The 22,567-nt window shown below is 40.9% G+C and overlaps 1 protein-coding gene across 5 annotated transcripts in view; it reads right to left on the bottom strand.

Annotated features, from left to right (window-relative positions):
- Positions 1-22,567, bottom strand: part of ITGB6 (integrin subunit beta 6) — a 151,222-nt gene that overhangs the window by 3,208 nt on the left and 125,447 nt on the right. For all 5 annotated transcript variants that reach the window (NM_001428260.1, XM_005202407.5, XM_059891784.1 and 2 more), the window contains 4 exons: positions 21,872-22,094; positions 18,628-18,725; positions 11,213-11,332; positions 5,872-6,038 (listed from right to left, as the gene is read on the bottom strand). In NM_001428260.1, the coding sequence (NP_001415189.1) occupies positions 5,872-6,038; positions 11,213-11,332; positions 18,628-18,725; positions 21,872-22,094 (608 nt within the window). The remainder of the gene's footprint in view (positions 1-5,871; positions 6,039-11,212; positions 11,333-18,627; positions 18,726-21,871; positions 22,095-22,567) is intronic.

Below are 22,567 nucleotides of genomic sequence, written 5' to 3'. Positions count from 1 at the left end.
CAGTGTGGAAAGGAGAGAGTCACAAGAGATGGGTATGTGGGATGCCAGGCTTATGACAGAGTACTGGTCCCCAGGAGGATTGGGCAAAACAGCGTTGCCCCCAGGGCAGTAGAATGGTTGTGTGCAAAGCCTGGATAATTCAATTGCTCTGTCTGGATTGTAGATGTGTTCCCAGGTGCCATCACTGGGACCAGACAGCCCAAAGCTCTCTAGGTGTTTGAATAAATGCTCAACCTGAGCCTCCAATTTCTCTCCTTCAGTTTCATTGTTCCATGCAGGCACGAGATGTCTGGATAAGGAACATTTCCTTCCCTCCCATTCCCCAAGGTTGGGCATGCAGATTTTGGCTTCAGAGAGCCTGGGTTCTAACCCAGCTCTACCATGTAACCTTACTTAAGCATTTCTGAACCTTGGCATTCTCATCCATAAGAGGGATTACCAAAGTGCCCACCTCGTCCATGAGGACCGTACTTCAGCAGGTACCTGGCACATAGTAAGTGCTCAAAAAACGCTGCTTCTTCTCATCAGTTCAATTCAGTCACTCAGTCATGTCTGACTCTTTGTGACCCCATGGACTGCAGCACGCCAGGTTTCCCTGTCCATCACCAACTCCCAGAGTTTGCTCAAACTCATGTTCATTAAGTCGCTGATGCCATCCAACTATCCTCTGTCGTCCCCTTCTCCTCTTGCCTTCAGTCTTTCCCAGCACCAAGGTCTTTTCCAATGAGTCAGTTCTTCCCATCAGGTGGCCAAAGTATTGGAGCTTCAGCTTCAGCATCAGACCTACTTACATATAACTTCTTTGCATTTGGAATTTCCTTTTTTGAAGGTCCTGGATAGGGTGCTAAAGATATGCCCCACTTCTGGGCTTTGGGATTTGGCACAGTATTTCCAAGCCCATTTTTGAGTATGTATGGAGTCTGGGTGCCACCTCTGACCCTCCAAATTATCATACTTTGATCTCCTTATCCCCTGAATTGCAGAGATGGTAGCATTTTATAGGCACAGATTTGAGAAAACAAAACAAAACAAAGTAATTGTATTTGCTTTCTCAGTACATTTCTCTCAGCTCTCAGAAGAACTGAATACAATTGAAAAGCATTCTCTGGCCTCTCCCTCTTGTTTCCCTTGGATGCACTGCAGTATCTTCGTAGTGAAGAGGAGTCACACCTGCACTTGTTTCTGTGTTGCCCAGAGCCAGGGGCCTACCTCTGATTGAGCAACATGTTACCTTTGTCCATGTGCCTCTGCAGAGAGATGCTATCTCAGTGATGAGGGCAAATACAGAAGAGGCTCCCTGGTGGTGGGTGACGAGTGAAGGCCAAGTCACTATATTGCTTCTACTCCTGAGGTCAGCTTGGATAATCATGAGGACTCTCCACTCCTTAGTCCTACTGCAATAAGAACTCGAGATTTGGAGGGTGTATGGCTGATGGATGTCTTAGATGCAAGCAGAGTCTTGTTCACAAACAAAATTCATGTGTGGAATTCTATTAAATTTAAGAGATTAATTTAATTGCAAACTAGTAAGTCCAGTCCATTCTAAAGGAGATCAGTCCTGGGTGTTCTTTGGAAGGACTGATGCTAAAGCTGAAACTCCAGTACTTTGGCCACCTCATGCGAAGAGTTGACTCATTGGAAAAGACTCTGATGCTGGGAGGGATTGGGGGCAGGAGGAGAAGGGGATGACAGAGGATGAGATGGCTGGATGGCATCACCAACTCGAGGGACATGAGTCTGAGTGAACTCTGGGAGTTGGTGATGGACAGGGAGGCCTGGCGTGCTGCGATTCATGGGGTCGCAAAGAGTCGGACACGACTGAGCGACTGAACTGAATTGAACTGAAGTTTAAGTTGGGTACAGAAGAATAAGGGACTCAACTGAAGAGGAAAGATGGGAAAAAATGAGATGTGAAGGCTGGGAGTAATGGGTGTGGCACTGACCTGGAGGAATTGAGGGACTTAGGAAACCAGACACTGAGTAAGAGGAAACAAGCTGTGAGTAGGGCCACGGGCAGAGCTTTGTAAGACTAGGAGCTCTTTTGTGGATCCCATCCCAGATCAGGTCAGGCATCCCACATCTCACACTAAACACAGCTGATATGCACAACAAAGGAGGTGACTTGAGTTGCAATTGACTGGATACACAATGCTATTTGGCAGATATTTTGTTGAATGTTTCATTTTGATTGTGCAGTTTTCTTTCTGTGTTTTCAAGCAACTTTGTTTATTAAAGCTTACAATATTTGGCAGGCGGGGAGGTGGTTCTTACAAAGGTAGTCATAGGGTCTGGGCATGCTAACAGAGGTGGTGGATGAAGCAGATGCCAACATAGTAGGAAGGTAAGGTAGAAGCTTAAAGCTAGGGTAAAAGCAAGTACATCTAATGCAGGCCAGTAGAGTTTTTCCTGGCCTCAGCTGGTGATCAGAACTCAGAAGAATGAGCTCAAATGAAATGCTGCTGGCAGGAGAAAGTGGGGTGATGTCCAGCACTGCCTCCCTTAGTGCCATGCCAGCGGCAGCCTCTCTGCCTAGGATTTCCAGCTGAGACACACGCTTGTGTCTGGCTCCATTTCGGGTGGATCTGCCCTCCTGCACTGTTTAAACAAGGTCAGGTTTCCTCCAACCGTCTGTTGTCACTAGGCTGACTCTCCCAGGAGTTCTGGGTGGTGCTAATTTAGGCTGTGGATTTTACAAATGCAATGGCACATTTTTTGAGCTTGAAAAAGTGGTAATAAGAAAGCTCTCTGTCATGACCCACAGCTGCCCTAATGACTGCCTAACTGCCAAATGTAGCCCTGATTTGCTTGGCACAGTGCAAAATCAATCCATGACTGTAACGAATGTCAGACTGAACGTTTTTTGCCTTTAGTTAATGACTTGTCATCCTAGGAAAAAATGTCTAATCAAAAATGGATTTAAATATCTTCCCTTTGTGTTTTCATAAAGACTATGGAATGGGGGGGGTGGTATTTCTAAAAGTGTAATAAGAGGTAACCTTTCTTTATAGTTGATGAATGAAATGTTTCCGGAGGCAAGAACAAAGCTCTTTCTTATCCAGAGCTCTATCATCTTTACAGTCTAATGGGGGCCTAGGGGTCGGAAGATCCCACTGTTGTCCCTGGAGATCCCCTGGGTTTGAAGACCAAATTCAGTTCTTCAAGAGGAAAAAGGTTTTAGATAAAAACAAAATCAAATCAAAAAACCCCAAAATGGATGCACTGAGCAGCATTCTTTTTTTTTTCCAATAGGACATATTAGTGAAATTTGAATTGAATAATTTGAATTAAATCTCTTTTGCATCCAAGTGAATAATTATGACCCAGTTATTATCTAGTCAAGAACATCAAACATTTGTTATTCAAAGAAACTCAATTTAACAGGGAATAATATTTTTCATTTATGCTTTTATCTGTTTAATGCATATTTTAATTCTACTTTCGGTGAAGAGACAACAAAAATTCAGCATTTGAATTTCAGTCATGTTCTACATCCTGAGGGAAAACAATTCATGTTTTGGGGGAAATTAACTGTTAATTAAAATGTTATTTTAAAGATATTAATCATTTGTCAGGATTCATGCCTTTGTAGGAGAACATGAAAAAGTGCTGGTTAGTAGATACACATCATATAATTGCCCGAGTGCTTGTTTTCAGAACACCTGCCTATTATTTCTAGGAGGGTCAAGGCTTGCTTGGAAGAAAAGGCTGCAATTAGGATTTCAGCTCCATCATAAAGCAACAATTTGGGAAATCTCTTATCCTTTCTGAGCCTCAATTTTCTTACATTCAAAAATGGGAGACTCAAGACTACTGCTTAGGGCTCGTGGTCTTTCAACTAACTTCTGCTATTGCATTTTGTACTAACTTAATCACATTCTTGTTTGCTTCTTTTCCAAAAATTTTTCCAATTTAGTTTATTATGGAATACTGAATCAAGTTCCCTGTGCTATACGCAGTAGGTCCTTTTTGGTTACCTGTTTTGCAATAGTAGTGTGTATGAACCTATGTTTACCCGGGAAATGGGCTGGGTGGGTAAGGGATGGATTGGGGGTTTGAGATTGACATGAACACACTAATCACATTGTTTAACCTGGTTGCCTTCTGACCCCTTCCAGCCATTTTCTTGACAGTTGGTGAGAGTTAAAAACCCACTCCAGTGTTCTTGCCTGGAGAATCCCAGGGATGATGGAACCTGGTAGGCTGCCGTCTATGGGGTCGCACAGAGTCGGACACGACTGAAGTGACTTGGCAGCAGCAGCAGAGAGTTAAAAGCAACATTTATGGCCAGGGAGACAGGTGAAGGTAATTGCTCCAATACTTTGGCTTCATAGTACTGGGTTCTAAGTCACCAAACTTGTCAGGTTACATTTTTACCTCATTAGAGATAGAAACATTGTATCTTCATGCAAATCCTCACTTTACATTACTAAGGACTTTGTTTAATTAGGAAAAGTCCACACATACACAAAAGAAGAGGAAAGTCATATCGTGAACCTCTGTAGACCCATCACCCAGATTCAGGAGTTATCAAGATTTTGCCACAGTTACTTCAACTATTCCCCTCTCTCTCTTTTGGCTGAATTATTTAAGGGGAAACCCAGTTTTCACTTCCTTTTTACTGTAAACCTTAATTATTTTCTATCAAAGCCTCATGCCATTATCCTACCTAACTGAATTAACCATAATTTCTTGCTATCAGTCTAATGCCCAGGTCTATACTTTTTTCCAGTTGTCAAAAAATATATATTAGTTAGAGTGCTCAAATCAAGATCTAAACAAGATCCATACATTGCATTTGGTTGTTGTATCTAAAGGTATTTTTAATGGGAAGATAAAGTAGATAAAAATTTTCATGGTCTATTGCCCTGCACCATATATTATATTTATTTCAAAATAACTGCATAAGATATAACATCCCTTATTAAGATAAATGTACCTAAAACAGAAAATTCCATTTGCTTTAGGTACGGAAGATATCATTATAGAACTAGAGAAAAAAGTGTTAACATCAATTATTTGGGGAGATGAACCCAAAGGAGCATTGCATTTGCCTGTATTTTCTCCAGTCATATCATGGTTTTAAGAATCAGCAATGTAAGATAATTGCTATCAGATAGCTGGACACACCATTAGAGAGAGAGAGATGAAATTAAAACCATGAAATTGTTTCTATGGGCCTCTAGAAATGTAATTATCTCTCCTGTGGAAAAGAAACACAGAAAATTGGAGTCCTGGTTTGTGTTTGCCCACTGTGAAGAGAAGACACATAAATTATATCTATTGAGTACATATATTTAAAAGTCAATAGTTTGGAGGTTTTTTGTTTTTTTTTTCAGGTAGCTGTTTAAAATGGATGCTATTCAGAAAAGCTAACTGGATGGTATTTTGAAAGTCTTTTTGTCTTACTTTTTTAACCTATTATGAGTAATGAGTATTTCCATGGAAATTGGCATGAACTGTCATACTACTCCTGAACATTATTCCATTAGCTCTAACAGCCGATTTATGGAAATGTTTAGATGTAGCATGTATGCTTGTCAAATGGGGCCTGCAGGAACCTTCTGGTGGTAAAGAATAAAATGTGTTGCCTTGATGTTCCAAAGTAGCTCACAGTATAAGGAGTTTCATGAGACTCTTCAGAGTAGGGGAAGTCTTCATTGCAATGAGAGACAAATGAATGCTATGAGGACTGAGATCCAGATAATGGACAGAGGTCCCTTTGTCCCCAAAGCAGAACAGAAACCAGCTGTTGGGGACGTGGTGAGAGGAGCAGAGAAAGAATGTGACAGTTTAACTCTTAGTGCAGAAGAAATCCAACACCCCTTCTTCTCCTCAGGACAAGGAGCAGCCAGCCCCCAGGTGTGCGCATACCGTTTGCCACTTGGCCTTTGACCTTTCTGCTTCAAACTTGGCAACTTCTTTCCTATCATGAAAAGACACCAGGAGCTTCCAAATGCACAGCAGGACGACTCCAATAAGAAGAATAGCCAGCGAAACCCCCAACATGATCATGGGAATATTTGGAGGTTTTGGACAGTCTGTGGAAACAAAGAAAATTGTATTAAGGAGATTGTTCAATTAACGTTCTGATGTAGAGAAAACATGTCTCATTAAATTTTCAAACCATAATTTTTCTCCAGTAGAGGAAAAATAATAATCTCTTTTGTTTTGCTGAATTTTAAAAAACGAGTTACTTGTTGAAGGATAGCCCTAGTTCTTCAAAGAAAACAGAAGATAAAGTAAGAACTTGATTATTCAAAGCAAATGGATATATACTTGAACGACTGACTCAAAAAGAATTAAAATTCAAAAGAGTGACAATTAATACACATGGAGTATTTAATGGATCAGTGAAAAGACTGTAGTTTACTAAAAATGACCTTTTCTGAATATAAGACAAACTAGAAACGGAATGTGTACGCACATATACACTTTTTCCTGGATTTTCTTGAATCGTATAGGAGATTACACTCAAAATTAAATACAACCTACCCACTTGAAGTATACTACTTGTTCTTCCTTTTAAAATATATAGACAGAAAATAATCATGATTTTCAGTTTTATTTTCACTCTAATGCAGTGCCCTGGTGTCTTGGAAAATTCCTGAATTGGGTTCAGGAGAGGTGGGTTCCATTCCTATCTGATGGACAGTAGCTGTCTGAAATCCATTAAGTCTCTCTATCTCTCTGAGCCCCAGTGCCCTCGTCTGTAAAACCAAGGTGTGGGGCTTCAGTGTTCCCTTAACTTCCTGATAAGATTAAGCCCAGGTGCTCATGCTTATTAAACCCACCTCTGAAATTCCTAGACCCATCCCCTGAGATTCTGATTCAGTTGGTTTGGATGCAGCCACAGACTCTTTATTATTAAAATATCCCAAGTGATTCTTATCTCCAGGGAAGTTTGAGAAATCAGGTGTTCTGTATAGTCCTTTCTACTTGAACATTCTAGGAAATGTTATTTTGACTCTATTGATGATATTAATACAATTTTGTAATTATACAGTACCTTCTCTCATTGACAGCAGAATGACTAATAATACTTGCAATATGCCTGGGAGATGATACATTTCTTAATGAAGCATTATAATTAAGCTCTCCCTTTGCTATCATGGGAAAAAAATCCCCCATAAAAATTATCATTAAATATCTGCCTCCCTCTGCAAGAAGTGAGGCAAATTCATGGTATCTCGGGAGGAAATGAACCATGCTTAGTTTATCCTAACTCTTATTGCTTTTAGATATTTAATAAGGAGAGTTATACACACAGGGCGAGTCATGCTGCTTTCAAGGTAAGATCTATAGCTGATCTGAATTTGAGCAGGACTAATGACCCTCTAACAGCATGACGCCTGGCTTTACACAGTTTTGTTCTTTAGCCAAAAAGCCATGTAAGGTGATTAGGCAGAAATAAGTAGAGGAGTTAATGAAATAGCTACTACAGTATGAAGATCTAAAGACGGTTTCTAGAATAGCAAATGAACCATGGCCGCTTCTAATAGGTTAGCAACACTCCTGAAAAGAAAGTGGCAGGCCTGTGTCCATGAGCATATATACTGGCTACATCTTTGACTATGAAATGTCTGGGGTGGGGCATAGAACGTTCTTGCTCGAAGCAAAATGAAGCTCGCTGAGACCCTGCAGCTAGAACATGAATTAGGAGGGCTCTCTGGTAGGCAATAAATATAGGAGGAACGGGCATGGCCTGGTGGAGATAATCATTTTAAGAATTTAGAGTCACTGGAAATTAAACATTTCTCAAGCAAGGATTTTGGCCCAGCCTCCAGAGCAGGTATTACACAGAAGAAATCTCTACGTTCTATACTCTCTTTAGTATCTCTTGAGATGCTCATGCTGAAGACATGTTGTAGGCAGGAGGAAAGGTTTTCTCTATCACTGTGCACCATCCAGCTTGTCTGTTGAGTCCAGGTCAGTGCGGCACCTAATTCTAAGGTGCTGAATTTCTAATGCTGCCAATCTGGTAGCCCAGTCACGTATGGCTATAGCTCAATAGTCACTAGAAATGTGATTTTTCAGAATTAGGCTTTGTGTTAAGTGTGAAATACACAGTGATTTTGGAAACTCGATAAGAAAAAAAAGTACAATATCTCATTACCAATTTTATATTGACTGTACATTGACATAAGATTTTGGATGTAATGGATTAAATAAAACATACTATTAAAATTAATTTATTGTATACTTTTTATGGGAGGCAGGAGGATGGCTCCAAGAGGGAGGGGATATAGATAAAATTATGGCTGATTCATGTTGTTGTATGGCAGAAAGCAACACAACACTGTAAAGCAACTATCCTCTAGTTAAAAATTACACAAAGGTTAACTAGAAAATTTAACAATACAATGTGTTTGCATATTTCTATGGGAGAGTGCTAACAGAATCTGGGGATTCAGATTTCATTTTATGCTCACTCAGCCAGTGGGAGGCAGTAGAGCACAGTAGTTAAGAGCTCGGGCGCCCGGCCAGACTGCCAGAGATCCCAACCAGCGCTAGGATTTAATTGCTGCAGGACCTAGCAAATTATTAACATCTCAATTTCCTTACCCAAAAGATGGACATAATAGCAATACCTGCTTTATATGGTTGTTGAGAATGTTAAATCAATACATGTAAAACATATAGAATAACACCTGGCAGGTATTAATAAGGGCTCGATATTAATGACAGCTGCCGTTATTGTTAGTAGTAGTAATAGTAGTAGTGTTACAACAAAGGCACCCTTCTCCCTCTCTATCCTCAAGACCTCAAGGCTTGGAATCTCCAAGGTGAAACCTGTGGGTGTCAGATCCACACTCATATCCATGCCAGGAAGCCTCCCCAGCTGCCATTCATTGCCGTTCTCATGGATGCGGCTCTTGTCTGCTGAAAGTTTCTCTGGAAAATAGATGAGTGAAGATCTCCCTACATTCACACACACACTGATGGTGACTCTTCACTTGGCTATCTTTTTCTATTTGGCTGGAGAACCCTGGGACTCCTTAACCTTCACATCCTCCTCTCTCATTTTGCCTCTTTTCTCTGGGTGCCTCCAGCTGGCTCTCTGGTCTTATAGCTGTGAGAGGGGCTCTCTGGTCTTAAAGCTCTCTGGGGCTCTCTGGTCTTAAAGCTGTGAGAGGGGACAACAGACTCCAGGGCCCCCAGAAGCTCTGATCTATCTGGGAACATTTACCAGGAAAGGAGCATCCTTCAAGCTGTCAGGAGACTCCTGTTAAACCTTAGGGAGGTCATTTCCCCCTCACTTTTTCCTGCTACAAAAGCAGAGGGGGAATAAAAAGCCTTAATAAAAAGACATCAGGGCAGCTGAGGGCTTCTCTGAAAGATGGCATGTTGATGTGCCACTCCTATTGTGTGGACAAAAGAAAAAAATCCAACAGTTCAGTAATGAGGAAGCATTTAGCAACCAAAGGCAAGTTTCACAAAAGAAAAGAAAGAAATCAACTAGATACAAAACCTATTAAAGACAGAATCTATTCTGGAAAGTTTCATTTTTGTTTGAAACTTGCTTTTCCAATGGAGTTAACAGTATAAGGAGCGGCTTTGACTTCAGGAGAACTAGTTAAAGCCATTACCATGGTCACAGAGAGCAGGGGTGGAGGTAAAGAATTTGCCTTTAGAAAACAGATAACGAGGAGGCAGGTGTTTGTACTATAAAGTATTTCTTCTTGGTACAGCAGGAATCACCTTAAATTTCCTTAACTAATGGCCTCTACAGTGCCCTTTATGTACGCATTTCAGACGAGATCGGGTGTGTTCAGGGTGGTATGGCCGTAGACAATATGTATGCATTTCAAAGAAGCTGATTCACGGGAGCTATTCAAGAGCAAGTCTCCAGGAGTGCTCTGCCCATCTGAGCGGCAAGGTCACCATCAGACACTTGTATCTTGCATTGTGCTGACCTCTACCTCTCCCTGACCCTTAGCACTGCAATGTGGTACTTTTCTAATCTTGTTTTCTTGGTAAGTTCATAGTGTTTTGAACTTCTTGATAATGGTGTCATTGCTTTTCACACTCTTAAGTGATGGCAGTTTGGTACTGTTGGGTTCACATTCAGGACTTAACGCTTTGTCAGCCCATTGATAGACCAGCACACACAACAAAACACCTCGGCCTTCTAGCCTGCCTTGCTGCTATTTTCTGGGCCAGAAGTTGGGCTCCAGGCTTTTGGGGGAAAGCGGAGGAGGCTGATGACAAGAGCCAGAGAGGTCTGAGTTCATGCAGCTGTCATTTCTACTGCAAAGGTTTCAGGGCACATCATTAACTGAAGACAGAAAAGGTGAGGCACCTGTGCGCAGACAGACAGGCAGGCAGTCAAACAGGCCTGTGAGGGTTAGAGTCACCCGGAAGAGGTCTAGAAGCCAGCTGTATAGAGTCACCTGGAGAAGTGTTAAAATGCAGAGTCCTGGGCCATATCTGGCCTGCTGACTCAGGACACAGGCAGTCTAACAAGCTCCCCAGGTGAAACTCACTAAAACTTAAGAATGTCTCAATAAATGTGCTTTTCTCACTATTTTCTTCTCTCCTGGCTATAAGCTTCTCTCTCTCCCCTTCACTGAAAATGAAGCTGACTCCATGAATTGGTACGGAGGAAAACTCAGAAGAAGCAATAGACTCTGACTTCCTTTAGAGATTACTTCCTTCCTTCTTTGTCTTGCCTTTTCTGACTCAGCTGTCATTTAACGACCCATTGGGTAAGTTATTAACTAGAAATGTTTTACATGCATTTTTTCCACTGAATCCTTGACTCAACCCTTAGAAGAAAGTACTGTTGTTTTTCCCATTTTACAGATGAGGAAATAGAAACATGCAGAGCAAGTATCTTCCAAATCGTCAATGAAGTGGTGGAGCAGGATCTGAGCCCAGGGTTTGCCTGATTCAAAGCTTGTTCTCTTAGACTGTTGTATTCCTCTTCCCTGTTAGTCTTTCCTAAAACCATACCTTTCACTGACATTTAATTGGTCCACCTTTCTACAATTCATCAGCCACCTTTTTGGATTGGAACACTCTTCTTTTGTATTTGGTCTTAATAAGAGACATTGGAACATACCAAACCTTTCAATAGGTATCTTTCAGTCATTGGGAAATCAAAAATTTGGAAATGTCTTTCCTGGCAAGCTACCCAGAGTATCGTTCTGGTTGTTTTCTCCTTTCCCATGTAGTATCTCTTATCACTGACAAGGGAAGGCAAGCCACCCACCTTTCTCATTGATGCTGTGAATGACGGTTTTCCCTTCATTATCTGTAGTAAGTAGGAATGTAATAAGGCATTCATTTTCTCCTTGCAGAGAACAGGAAACAAAGCTATCCTTTGAGAAATCTGTAGATAAAGAAGTCATTCATTAGGTTAAATGAGTTTCCAAAAGATGTTTTTTTTTAAAGCAAAGTAGTATTGAGTTTTATTATGCAAAATAGGAATTTCCAACATTGCAGAATAGGAATAGAAAAGACAGGATTTTCCTCTACCCACCGAGGGTTTTATTTCTACTCCTGTTCCAGAAGAACAGTTCCAGGTGTGGTCAATCAGGACTGACCATCAAATGCACCCATCAGTCTGATAGGTGCACAATTTCAATGGAGTGCAGTGCTTCAAGGCAGGTACTGTATTGGGAATAGAATGGCTCAGATGATGGCAGTGAGGAAGCCATATGGTTTCTTTGGCTCAGAGTACTGGGAAGAAGCCTAGATTACATTTCAGAGAGAGACTACACAGTTCAGACATAGTGGTATTTCTAAAGGGGCCTTTTCCACAATGTCCTCGTCAGATCGCTGGCCATGTATGCTCACAACAGTAAATGTGAATCAGTACGACTTAACAGAGATTGAAGTGCTATATAGCATGGGGACCAACAGGATAGAGGTAAATCCCAGAATAAAAGGAGACGAGGGTGCCCTGATGGCACTAGTGGTAAAGAACTTGCCTGCCAGTGCAGGAGACTTCAGAAATGTGGGTTTGATCCCTGGTTGGGTTGGGAAGATCCCCTGGAGAAGGATACGGCAACCTACTCCAGTATTCTTGCTTGGAGAATCCCATTGAGAGAGGAGCCTAGCTAGCTACAGTCCATACAGTTGCAAAGAATTGGACACGACTGAAACAATTTAACACAAATACACACACGACGGCCATTGGCCTACCACTCATATAGCCCTTTTCTCAATTAAAAAAAATTTCAATTTTCCTCAAATCTTTTTCAAATAAAAGAAAAATTGAGGTTATTCAAGAACCAGAGAATGAATGTCATGACAGAAATTGATAATACAGTAAAATGGTCAATAATGTTAATACTATGTATCAGACATTTTAGTGGTCTGGCACCTATGCCAAAATTATGTAAGGTTTTTCTAATTTAAAAAAAAAAAAACTTACTTAAAGTTCTCCTCTAAGTTAGAGACTTTTTAATGATACTGTTACATCTGTTACATTTTTTTTTTTTTTTTGTAAACCTGTAAATAGAATGACTGCTCTTATCTTTAAATTTTAAGACATATGATCCAAGTGAAAGTCGCTCAGTTGTGTCCAACTCTTTGCAACCCCATAGACTATACAGTTCATGGAATTCTCGGGGCCAGAGTACTGGAGTGGGTAGCCTTTCTCTTCTCCAGGGGATGTTCCCAACCCAGGTCTACCACATTGCAGGCAGATTCTTTACCAAGTGAGCCACAAGGGAAGCCCAAGAATACTGGAGTGGGTAGCCTATCCCTTCTCCAGTGGATCTTCCCTACCCAGGAATCTAAGGGTCTCCTGCATTGCAGGCAAATTATTTACCAATTGAGCTATCAGGGGAGTCCATATGATCCAAAGCAAGTGTCTTACGATGCAATGGGTCAGAATCTAAAACTGGGATTGTCTCTGATAATCTTGGATGTAGTCTTGTTAGATCTGTAACTTTTCTCATTAGCTTCAACATAAAAATTTTTTCAATAAAACAGAATCTAGCTATGTTCCTCTGACTCTAATGAAGAAAAATTAAACAATAATCTGTTTTTGGTTTCACAATGCCATAGCCATAGAAAGACAGAAATGTGTTTTTTTGCCTTTAATTTATAAAATTAAATACCTCATGCCAAAGTCTTATAAGAAGCATGCCTGTATTATCCATAACAACTGAGACTAGTAAAACATTTGAAAGTGAAAGTTGCTCAGTCACGTCCAACTCTTTGCAACTCCAATGGACTATATAGTCCATGGAATACTCCAGGCCAGAATACTGGAGTGGGTAGCCTTTCCCTTCCTCAGGGTATTTTCCCAACCCAGGGGTCGAACCCAAGTTTCCCACATTACAGATGGATTCTTTACCAGCTGAGTCACAAGGGAAGCCCAAGAATACTGGAGTGGGTAGCCTATCCCTTCTCCAGAGGATCTTCCCCATCCAGAGGGATCTCCTGCATTGCAGGTGAATTCTTTACCAGCTGAGCTATCAGGGGAGTCTATATGATCCAAAGTGAGTATCTTATGACACAGTGGGTCAGAATCTAAAACTGGGATTGTCTCTGATAATCTTGGATGTAGTCTTGTTAGATCTGTAACTTTTCTCATTAGCTTCAGCATAAAATTTTTTTCAATAAAACAGAATCTAGCTATGTTCCTCTGATTCTAATGAAGAAAAATTAAACAATAATCTGTTTTTGGTTTCACAATGCCATAGCCATAGAAAGACAGAATTTTTTTTTGCCTTTAATTTATAAAATTAAACACCTCATGCCAAAGTCTTATAAGAAGCATGCCTGTATTATCCATAACAACTGAGACTAGTAAAACATTTGAAAGTGAAAGTTGCTCAGTCATGTCCAACTCTTTGCAACCCCAATGGACTATACAGTTCATGGAATTCTCCAGGCCAGAATACTGGAGTGGGTAGCCTATCCCTTCTCCGGTGGATCTTCCTCACCCAGAAATCAAACCGGGATCTCCTGCATTCCAGGCAGATTCTTTATCAACTGAGCTATCAGGGAAGCCTTTAGCATTATTAATAAGATTTCAGAGGATAAATTTAAGTGAACAAACTGTTTCTGAATCCATTTGTTGCTGTTGTTTAGTCACTAAGTTGTGTCTGTTTTGCAACCCCATGGACTGTAGCCTTCCAGGCTCCTCTGTCCATGGAATTTTCCAGGCAAGAATACTGGAGTGGGTGGCTATTTCCTTCTCTAGGGGATCTTCTCCACCTAGAGGTCAAACCTGCATATCCTGCATTGGCAGGTGGATTCTTTACCACTGAGCCACCTGGGAAGCCCCTTCGAATCCATTACAAGCATCTTATTTACATAGGAATATTAAGAAATCTAATTACAAATTATTCTCATCTGGTCAATCCCAACTGTTTACCATCATCTAAATCACCTGGGAGGTTTCCCAGGCAGTACTAGTGGTAAAGAACCCACCTGCCAAGGCAGGAGACATAGGAGACACAGGTTCAATCCCTGGATCCAGAAGATCTTTTGGAGGAGGGCATGGCAATCCACTCCAGTATTTTTGCCTGGATAATCAGACATGACTCAAGTGACTTGGCACGCCCACATGGAAATCACCTAGGAGTTTTGAAATGATGGATTCTAGGGACTCACCCTGGCTATTCTGATTTGAGAAGTCCGTGGACAGGAGCTTGCATATATGTAAATTGTTAATAGTATCTTTAAAGAGGTGATTCTGATGAAGAGGTTTGGGCACCTCCAGGCAACACTTGATTAGTGAAATCTGTGTTATTTCATGTGTTTGACAGCAACAACACTACATATATAATTCATATTTGGGTCATTTTCAGATGACCTCCACCATTCTCCTACCAAACCGTTCCAGTTAGCTAGGACTCACGGAATCTTATGGAATATGCTTTTTCTTGTTGGAGTGTTTTTTTCCTTCCCTTCCTGCTTTGCCATGACAGTGCACACCCGCCCTGCTCTTCTAAAACTTACTTAATGGAACATTTTATTCTCAGGTAGAAAATATGTGGACAGCTTATAATACTGCTTTCAGTAATATTAATCCTGCTTTTTTATTTCCTCTTAAATAGCTACACCGAAGCACAGGGAGGCTTAATTTACTTGGCCAGGATTTTTAAAGTTTTAATGGAACTGCTAACATGACCTTTGAGTCATGACTCCCTTCTTGCTTTAATTACTTCACCACTCCTTTTCATGACTGTTATGACTCTAGATTTCGCCTGTTTTGTAGTGTTTGGGTATTAAAATGGCATTATTGAATGAAAGGTCCAGCTTGGGCTGGAGATTTGCATAATTAGCTGCTAAGGTTTTCTTTTGTTGTTCATTAGAAATGGGCCTTTCTGTTTTACCCTCTTGTATCAGTGCTAGCAGCACTGGTTTAGAATAATAGAATGAAAATAAGATCTCAGGCAGTCCATGAAATCATACATAGAAAAGGGAGAAATGTGAGAATGGAGGTGAAGAGGCCGGGGTCTGGGAAGGTCTAGGAAGGACGCGGAAAATATAAACTGTCTGTACCATTGACTCAAGATAACCATGTACTTGAGACCTTCCCTTTGGGGGATATACAGTACTTCTCAGAGAAAACAGTTTCCCAGGAAAGAAAAAAAAAGGGCTCTGGGGTCAAATAAGTTTGGGAATCCCTCCTTACTCTAATTTTCCCTTTTGCCTCACCTGAAGCTTCACAACGCACATTTAGTTTAATGTACATGAAGTTCTCGGTCTTACAAAGCAAACAAAAAGCTTAACTTCCCGTTTGCAAAATTCATATGACTATTGGTGCTTTTGTCCGTGTGACATTTTCAGAACTAGGGTTCCATGGAACATACTTTGAGTAACAATGCTCTGAGTACATGAATGTTGGGATAAATTCAAGACTTCTATTTCAGTAAAAAGGAATATAAAAGTTAAGCCACATGGCCTTAGAAATGCTCACACAAGTCATCATAGCACATACGAGGAGTAATTTATTTAGATTATGAAGTTTATGCTTACTTTACTCTTCATGTCCTTGTGAGGGAAAGGATGAGCTGGTAAAAGGTCCCATGGAAGAGCAAATATGCAGTGATAATTTCAAGATGATGTGCTCAATAACATGACTGGGTGAGTAATTTGAAACAGGACTTATTTAAAAGGCCCATTAGAAGATACATACGCTTGTGGCACTCGTGGTAAAAGACTCTACCTGCCAATGCAGGAGACACAAGAGACATAGTTTCAATCCCCGGATCAGGAAGATCCTTTGGAGTAGAAAATGGCAACCCACTCCAGTACTCTTGCCTGGAAAATCCCATGGACAGAGGAACCTGGCGGGCTACAGTCCATGGGGCCGCAGAGTTGGATAGGACTTAGCGACTTAATAACAACAAGAACAACACCACCCCTTAGAAGAGTGACTTTTAAATTCTCAGGCTGACAAAGATATTTTTTCTTTCAAATTCATCACAATTACTGCTTTAAATGGTATTATTAAACCAATCACTTTGATTTCTGAATTAGAAATAGTTGTATTCCCCTATTTTGAAGATAATTTAGTCAATTACACCATAAGAATAATGAAACAATTTATAGGCTACTTGAGAATATAATCTTCCTCTCAAATCCAAGCATTTAGGATCATCTATACTCAGAAAGGCATTTCCCTGTTGGCTCAGATGGTAAAGAATTTGCCTATGATGTGGGAGACCCAGGTTTGATCTCTGGGTCATGAAGATTCCCTGGAGAAGGAAATGGCAACCCACTCCAGTATCCTTGCCTGGAAAATCCCATGGACAGAGGAGTTTGGCAGGCTACCATCCATGGGGTCTCAAAGAGTCAGACATGGTTGAGCAACTAACACTAACTCTACTCAGAAAACTGTATGTGTACATTCCCTATTTGTGATTTACGTGTTTCCAAGGTTGATTTCTTTCCCCCTCAGCACATTAGATGTCCCATGCTGTTAGTTAATTTGGTTCCAGTCATTTTCAGGGCATTTCTGAAATTTTTAGTCATTTCTTGGAAACACATGGTAAGTATACCAACTATTTGCTGTGAAATGAAGCCAGAAGGATATGCTGAGATTGTGGACTTGTTACTAATGTGGACAGGCCACAAACGCCATCTTACTCGGTGCTTTTACCACATCGCATCTTCGGTATTAGTGTAAGGTACATACCATCTTGTCCAATTTATGGCTATTTGGCATATTTATCTTAAGGTACCAGAAACGTACAGGCAAGGGGTTTCATGAGCACTAGTCCCACCCCTCCATATAGGGTTATTTAACTGTGCACAGTCAGAAACCTCAGTTTTAAAACAAATGTTGGTAATTTTCAATAGAAATATCACTAACATATCACTTTGGAAATGGATTAATTTCTGTATTCTAGTTTCATTATTCAATGTGCATATGCTAGATTGTCATAAATTATCATCATGGTTATTTCACTCCACCCAAAATACACTGGAGTTGCACCTCTGAGGTGTGCAGAGCAAGGTTCCTACCTGAGCAGCGGTTCCTACTTCATGGCGGGTTTGTGATGATGGAAAAACAAATCCCCCCAGATAGTCCCTTTAGGAGGGGCAGTCATCAGTTTTGTTTTAAAGATCACAAATTATTTTTTAAATGCTTTCTCAGCTAAAATACAACCTATTTACATATCTGAGATAACCTTTTGCCATTAGAAGGAATCTGATTTTAAGTAAGTCTTCAAAAATGGCAGACAGAAGCAAGAGCAGAGTTTACTTAGCAGTTAAAGGTAACAAGGCTTCCCAGGTGGCACAGTGGTAAAGAATCTGCCTGCCAATGCAGGAGATGCAAGAGATGCAGGTTCAGTTCCTGGGTCGGGAAGTTCCCCGGGAGGAGGAAATGGCAACCCACTCTGGTATTCTCACCTAGGAAATCCCATGGCCAGAGGAGCCTGATGGGCTGCAGTCCATAGGGTCATAAAGAGTGGGACATAACTGAGGTACTAAGCAAGCACCTCCTGCAGGTAACAGGCCTTTGTTGGAGTTTGGGACTGAGGGCACAGGGGATTAATGATGACCATGTGAGGGGGCAGGGTGGGAGGGAGGTCCGTGACATGGGGGGGATATATGTTTACACATGGCTGATTCATTTCATTGTACAGCAGAAAATAACACAATATTGTAGAGCAACTGTACTTCAATTAGAAAAAAAAAGATGACGATGTAATATCCATGTTTGGAAAGTTGGGAGTAAAAACATTGAGGGAAAGGGAGGAAAAATGGCCACTAACTAGAAACTGCTGGATGCCTGAGTGCTGCTGTCAAGAAACCCACTACACCTCACTTCTTCCTATCGTGAAATAAGGCAGGCAGACGACAGAGGATGATTTCAAGTTAGGGGGCTAATATTTTGCTCTTTCTTCAATTTTCCTCTTTTCTAATTCAAAAAAAATTACAGCATTCTGGAATTCTCTCCAGCTGCATGAGTTTAGCAGAGATGAATCTGCCAACAGAGCTAAGTCAAACAGAAAAGCCAGGACTTTAAATTACTTGTATCCCAAAGCATCAAGTCTTTAGCCTTCTGGAACGCATTTACTCTTAAAAATGAATGCGAGTGAACTAACCCCCCAGTACAAATGAGCTTGAGCTACTGAAAAGCCCTCCACAGAGTTTCTGCCTCTCTAAAACTGTGCAAAGGAAAGGAAAGCAATTTAAGACAAGTAGAACCTTCTTCTTCATTGATGGTCGCACCAGCTAGTTTGCATTTGTCAACACATTCTTCTTGGGCCTGGCCATCTGCAGACAGGTAGCATTCAATGCAGCTCCTGTGAACATTATTCAATACAGTTAATCAGTTTTGTGATGGTGTAAAAATGGATATGCAATTGGGATATTGCTTTGATGCTGTTACTGTAATTCCAGCTATAGATATGTCTCAGAGAGGACATTGTGTTTTGTTACTTTCAAAAAGATGGTTGGGTGATATCCAAGAGGAAACTGCTTTAGTCTGAATTCCTCTCAGTAATCAGTGCTCCCTACTCCAGTGTTCTTGCCTGGAGAATCCCAGGGATGGCGGAGGCTGGTGGGCTGCCATCTATGGGGTTGCACAGAGTCGGACATGACTGAAGCGACTTAGCAGCAGCAGCAGCAGCGAGCCAGCCTTGATAATAGCTACTATCCTCATTATCTTTAATGATTGCTTTTGACTGGTTAGATTAAAAAAAAAATGTCCCCAACAAAAAAAATCCCAATTATTTTGGTATTTAATTTAGCTATATTTTCATTAGACATTTTCCTGGGAAGGGTTTATGCTGCTAAAATAAGATTAGAGACTAGATAAAGTGTGAATTTCTTAACAGAAATGGTCTGTATTTTAAGAAGAATTCCAAAAATTCTCATATGTCATGAATGACTATTTCAAAGATTCACTTTTCTGTAACTCTTTTGAATGAGTTCAAACCTTGATAAGAGTATTTTCAAAAGCTGAGGATTACAGCCTGGATCCTCATTAATGCAGATTTTTAAATAAAGGATTGCTACTTATTTAAAAGTGTATTTCCAAGAACATAACCCAGGAATTAAGCTACTCTAGTGATGGCTATACAGCACAAGTAAAACTTAGATTCTGAATTAATCTTGTGCTGAAAATCACTTTACAAACAGATAGTGTTTGGGGTAATCCAAAGCTGCAAAAGTTTTCTTACTATGGGCATTCACCATAATGCCTCTCTCTTACTCTGGCTCAGGAAAGGTATGCTCTTCTAAGCACTGGAAACACTCCCCATTCCCACTCACGCCTTATCACATCTTAGCTGAAACTGCACTTCCTTAGGCAAGCTTTCCTAGCCCTTATCAGTTCCCTTGCAGTGGAAGCCTCTGAATTCCTCTGCTGGAGGGTCTTAGGAGCAGTACTCTCTGTGGAGTGGGGATAGGAATCTTATCTGGAAGTTGCCTTTGCACAGCAAGCACACTGCACTTATCAAGGTTATATATTTACTTGGGGTGGTTTTGTAGGGGGCTGCTGAAGATTGTGGAAGCCTTAAAACCTCTATCTCTTTGTGTACCCCATTGATGGCTGCCCAAGCTAGCCTGGTAGCTTTATCTCCTGCCAGAGAATTCTATTGTTCCCTCTTTATCCCCTATTATAACTGTCAGCCCAGATAGCATTATAATTACTTTTTAAATGTTCTGTCTTTGCTAGTAGATGCTTAGCACCTGTGACAGCAGGAACTATAGCTGTTTCACTATCACTATATGTCTATGACTTAACATGATTTTGGCCTGTAAGTAGGTATTTAACACCTATTTGATAAATAAGTGCATGAAAGAATAAATAGAAGAATGGATTCACCTCAAAACTAACAAATACCAAGTGGGTCACTCTACTCAGTTCCTCAAATTCAACCTACTTTGACCATTAATTTCATACCTTATAAACCAAATCTAAGATTGAAACATGTCTGATGAAACAAACAAACAAATTTCTGGTTACCAAAGGGGAAAAGGGAGAGGGTGGGGATAAATGGGGAAGTTGAAATTAACATGCACATAGCACTATATATAAAATAAACAAGAATTTACTCTATAGCACATGGAACTATATTCAATATCTTATAATAACCTATAATGGAAGAGACTCTGAAGCTGAACACCTAAAACTAACACAATATTGTAAATCAACTATAGTTAAATAAAATTTTTTTCAAAAGAGATTAAATCAGGTTTACAGAGAAGATAAAATAGAAAAATAATGGAAGAAATACTTTCAAATAACATTTAATATTAAATTGTATTCAAGTAAGCCCAACTTTGGGCTCCCCAGGTAGTGTGCTAGTGGTAAAGAACCCGCCTGCAAATGCAGGTTAGACGTGAGAGACACAGGTTCGATCCCTGGTTTGGGAAGATCCCCTGGAGGAGGGCATGGCAACCCACTCCAGTATTCTTGCCTGGAAAATCCCATGGACAGAGGAGTCTGGCAGGCTGAAGTCCTTAGGGCCTCACAAAGTCGGACACAATCGAAGCAACTTAGCACATACACACACAAGCCTAACTTTGTGCCCAGGCTTCTCTTGGCATCTATTCAGGCACAGTGACAGGGAAATTTTGACACTTGAATAGTGAGTAAACACTGAGTGAATATTGGTAATATTGATTTTCTTTGTTCACATTGGATATGCACATGTCCCCATTGTGGGTACCAAAGTTAATGAAAATATGAACTGCTGAAGGACGTTTGCCGTATAATACATTAAACCTGCAATGTCATAACACAGCCAGTTTGGAGATTTGCTTTTCTTGACCTCAATTTTTCATTAAGAAGTTAGCTGCCAAGCTAAGAAGAATTTTTTTTTTACTGGAAAAAAAAATGATTGCTTTTTGTTGTTGTTTGATGATAAAAAGAAAGTGTAATTCACAATAGCTCTGTAGAATGGCAACCAAAGAAAGTTGCTAAAGAGCATGAGTGGTAAGAAAGAGGGGAGGAATTGAGAGCCAAGATCATCTTTCTGTTTCTTTGCCTTTTTGAGTCTGTAGATAGGAATGAATCAGTAAGATCAGGCTATAAACTCGATAAGAAGCTCCTCTGTTTCCCTGTAAAAAGTACTGAAAGTGAGTGTCAGTCCCTGCCCCCCCCACCACCACCGCCCAGGGCACTCCTGATGTGTGGCTGGTATTGTAAGGGAGAGGCTGTCTGATGTTATCAGTGTGGGACCTCAGCTTAGCTTCCTCCATAGGCTCTCATAGAAATGTGACTTTGTGATCCTGGATAATCAGCATTGGGAGGTAATGGAGAGGCTGATGTTCCAGGCTGATGATCACAGGGGCCCTTTGGGTTTGTGTGTTTTGATGGATGCTTGGGGACCAAAGCCAGCAAGAACAGTCTGAGGTCTGAGTTTATAAAATGTCATTATAACTTTGATCATCATGAAACCTAGGGACAAAGAGACATTTTTGTAGATGGTAGATACATTACCGTTTAGAGTTGCAGGGATCGCCGCAGGTGGGACAACGTTCACAGGTGGGTCCCGAGGCTCCAGGATTCGTGCAAATGCACTTGCCGCACACACAGTCCCCTCGGCCGCTGCAGAGGATCCCGTCTTCGGAGACACAGGGGTCTGTGCTGGTGGTGCAGTTACAGTACTCTCCTGTCCAGCCGCTCCTGCACACGCACTCGCCACAGTCACAGTCGCCATTATCTGCAAAACAAAGTTCCGGGTTTCTTAGGGCTAAAACCACTTCTGGATTTTGTGGACCATCTCTTTTCTTTGCCTTTAAACACCATCAAAAAGACTGAAGGAAAAAAAGGGAAAAAAGTGAGTGCTGTGCAGGGGTGGGAAGGAGCGTAGATAGGATAGTGTAAATAGTGTAGTAGTGTGTTTTGCTAATGGTGTGTATTTATTGACTTGGTCTCTTAACTGAAGATCAACTAGGTTGCCTGATGTTATATCAAATAGAATTTATGGGCTGGCTTCCCAGGTGGCACAGTGGTAAAGAATCTGCCTGCCAATGCAAGAGACTCAGGAGATGAGGATTCAATCCCTGGGTTGGGAAGATCTCCTGGAGAAGAAAACTGCAATCCACTCTAGTATTCTTGCCTGGAGAATCCTATGGACAGAGGAGCCTGGCGGGCTATAGTCCATTGGGTCACAAAGAGTCCAACACAACTGAG

This window comes from Bos taurus, chromosome 2 (assembly GCF_002263795.3).
Source record: "Bos taurus isolate L1 Dominette 01449 registration number 42190680 breed Hereford chromosome 2, ARS-UCD2.0, whole genome shotgun sequence".
NCBI classification, from domain to species: Eukaryota; Metazoa; Chordata; class Mammalia; order Artiodactyla; family Bovidae; genus Bos; species Bos taurus.
Note: the sequence above shows the minus strand (reverse complement) of the source record. Positions and strands in the feature narration are given on the sequence as shown.